General features: G+C 49.3%; 1 protein-coding gene across 1 annotated transcript in view; it reads left to right on the top strand.

The window, feature by feature from the left end:
• The first annotated feature begins 181 nt into the window (after positions 1-181).
• The window catches only part of ARHGEF38 (Rho guanine nucleotide exchange factor 38), a 36,630-nt gene continuing 35,412 nt past the window's right edge, over positions 182-1,399 (top strand). Inside the window, exon 1 of the mRNA XM_009639272.2 lies at positions 182-377. Coding sequence (XP_009637567.1) covers positions 182-377 — 196 coding nt within the window. The remainder of the gene's footprint in view (positions 378-1,399) is intronic.

Raw genomic sequence — 1,399 nt, forward strand, 5'->3', positions numbered from 1 at the left:
GTCAGCTTCCCGGGGGTGGAGCCGCTCCGGCACAGGTGGCAGGGCTGAGCCTGGGCCCCGGGGAGCCCTGCTCCAAAACCAAGCCCAAAGCAACCAGCCTTCACCTGGGCAGCGAGTTCACCTCCCTAAAAATCAAGCTGTTGCCCTCCCCGCCCCCCGCCACCACCAAGCAAGGCTGACCATGGCAAGCACAGACTGTCCAGGGAAGGAAGGCGTGGGGGGCCGGAGGAGGAATTTGGCCCTGCTGAGGAACAAGCTGTACATGGGGGAGAGGAGGAGGACGGAGCCCGTGGTGGAGAGCACCGCCGCCGGCGGGGACCACAGCACCTTGAGGAGGAGTCAGTCTGACAGGACAGAGTACGGCCAGAAATTACAAGGTACGGGGCCAGCTTGCTTGGTGCTCTGCTGCTGGGGATGCTCGTGGCTGGGCTGGTATCTCGACACCCTCCAGGCTGCAGCCTCGAGGTAAAGAAGGCAATGGCAGTCTCTGCCCTGTCCCGCTCACCGCTGGAGTGAGCAATTGCCCCCTCTCACCCTTGCACACACACACACACACACACACACCCCGCTCCCCTTAAAAATAATTAGAAATATCTTAATGACCTAATTGCCCGATGCAAAATGCAACTGGAGGTTTTGGTGCGTTCCCATAAAATGCGTATGCAACCGGCACCTTTCTCCTTCGTCACCAGAACACATTTGCAACGCAAACGGTAATGTGAAAATACGAGGGCTCCATCCTACCCGTCTTTGGTTGTCGTATTGAGTGGGGTATGTGCCAACTAAGTAGAAGCACCAAGGGCAGGTTTTTTCTTTCAGTTAAAAATACCAGGATGTATAATGTGTTCTGTCTATTGCTCAGATTGTACCAGCCTGAACTGAAGTACATCCAAATACATGTTTGGATGGATATGCTGATTCAAATTATAGCATTATGGAGAGGGTTTCTTTTCAAATAACCAAATTGCATCTGGACCAGAAATTGGCAAATTATGTCAGTATTGGGCCTGTCAATCAAAAATTCTATGCGATGCCACAAAAGCATGAAGAATGTGTGTGGCTATTTCTGGGAGTGCTCTGGAACACAAACGTATGAATTTCCGTGGGTTTCCAGGGTCTTGGACAACAGGGTCTCATCACAAATGCAGGCTTTGAGTATTATTATAATATAAGCATGTATTGCTAATAGTGATAGAACTGCCTAGTGCCAGTCACTCTTGTGGCAATAATCCTTTATGGGGAAATAAAATAAGAAAATACTGTGGGTTGCTGTGTTATGCTTTTGATGCACTTAATTAGGAAGTAGCATTCCTTCAGAGAGGCAATAAAAGCAGAAAATAAAATAATAAACCTGGAAATAATAGGATTTCTGTGGGGGCAGCATACACTGAAAACAACA

Source organism: Egretta garzetta, unplaced genomic scaffold (assembly GCF_000687185.1).
Source record: "Egretta garzetta isolate BGI_Z169 unplaced genomic scaffold, ASM68718v1 scaffold620, whole genome shotgun sequence".
NCBI classification, from domain to species: Eukaryota; Metazoa; Chordata; class Aves; order Pelecaniformes; family Ardeidae; genus Egretta; species Egretta garzetta.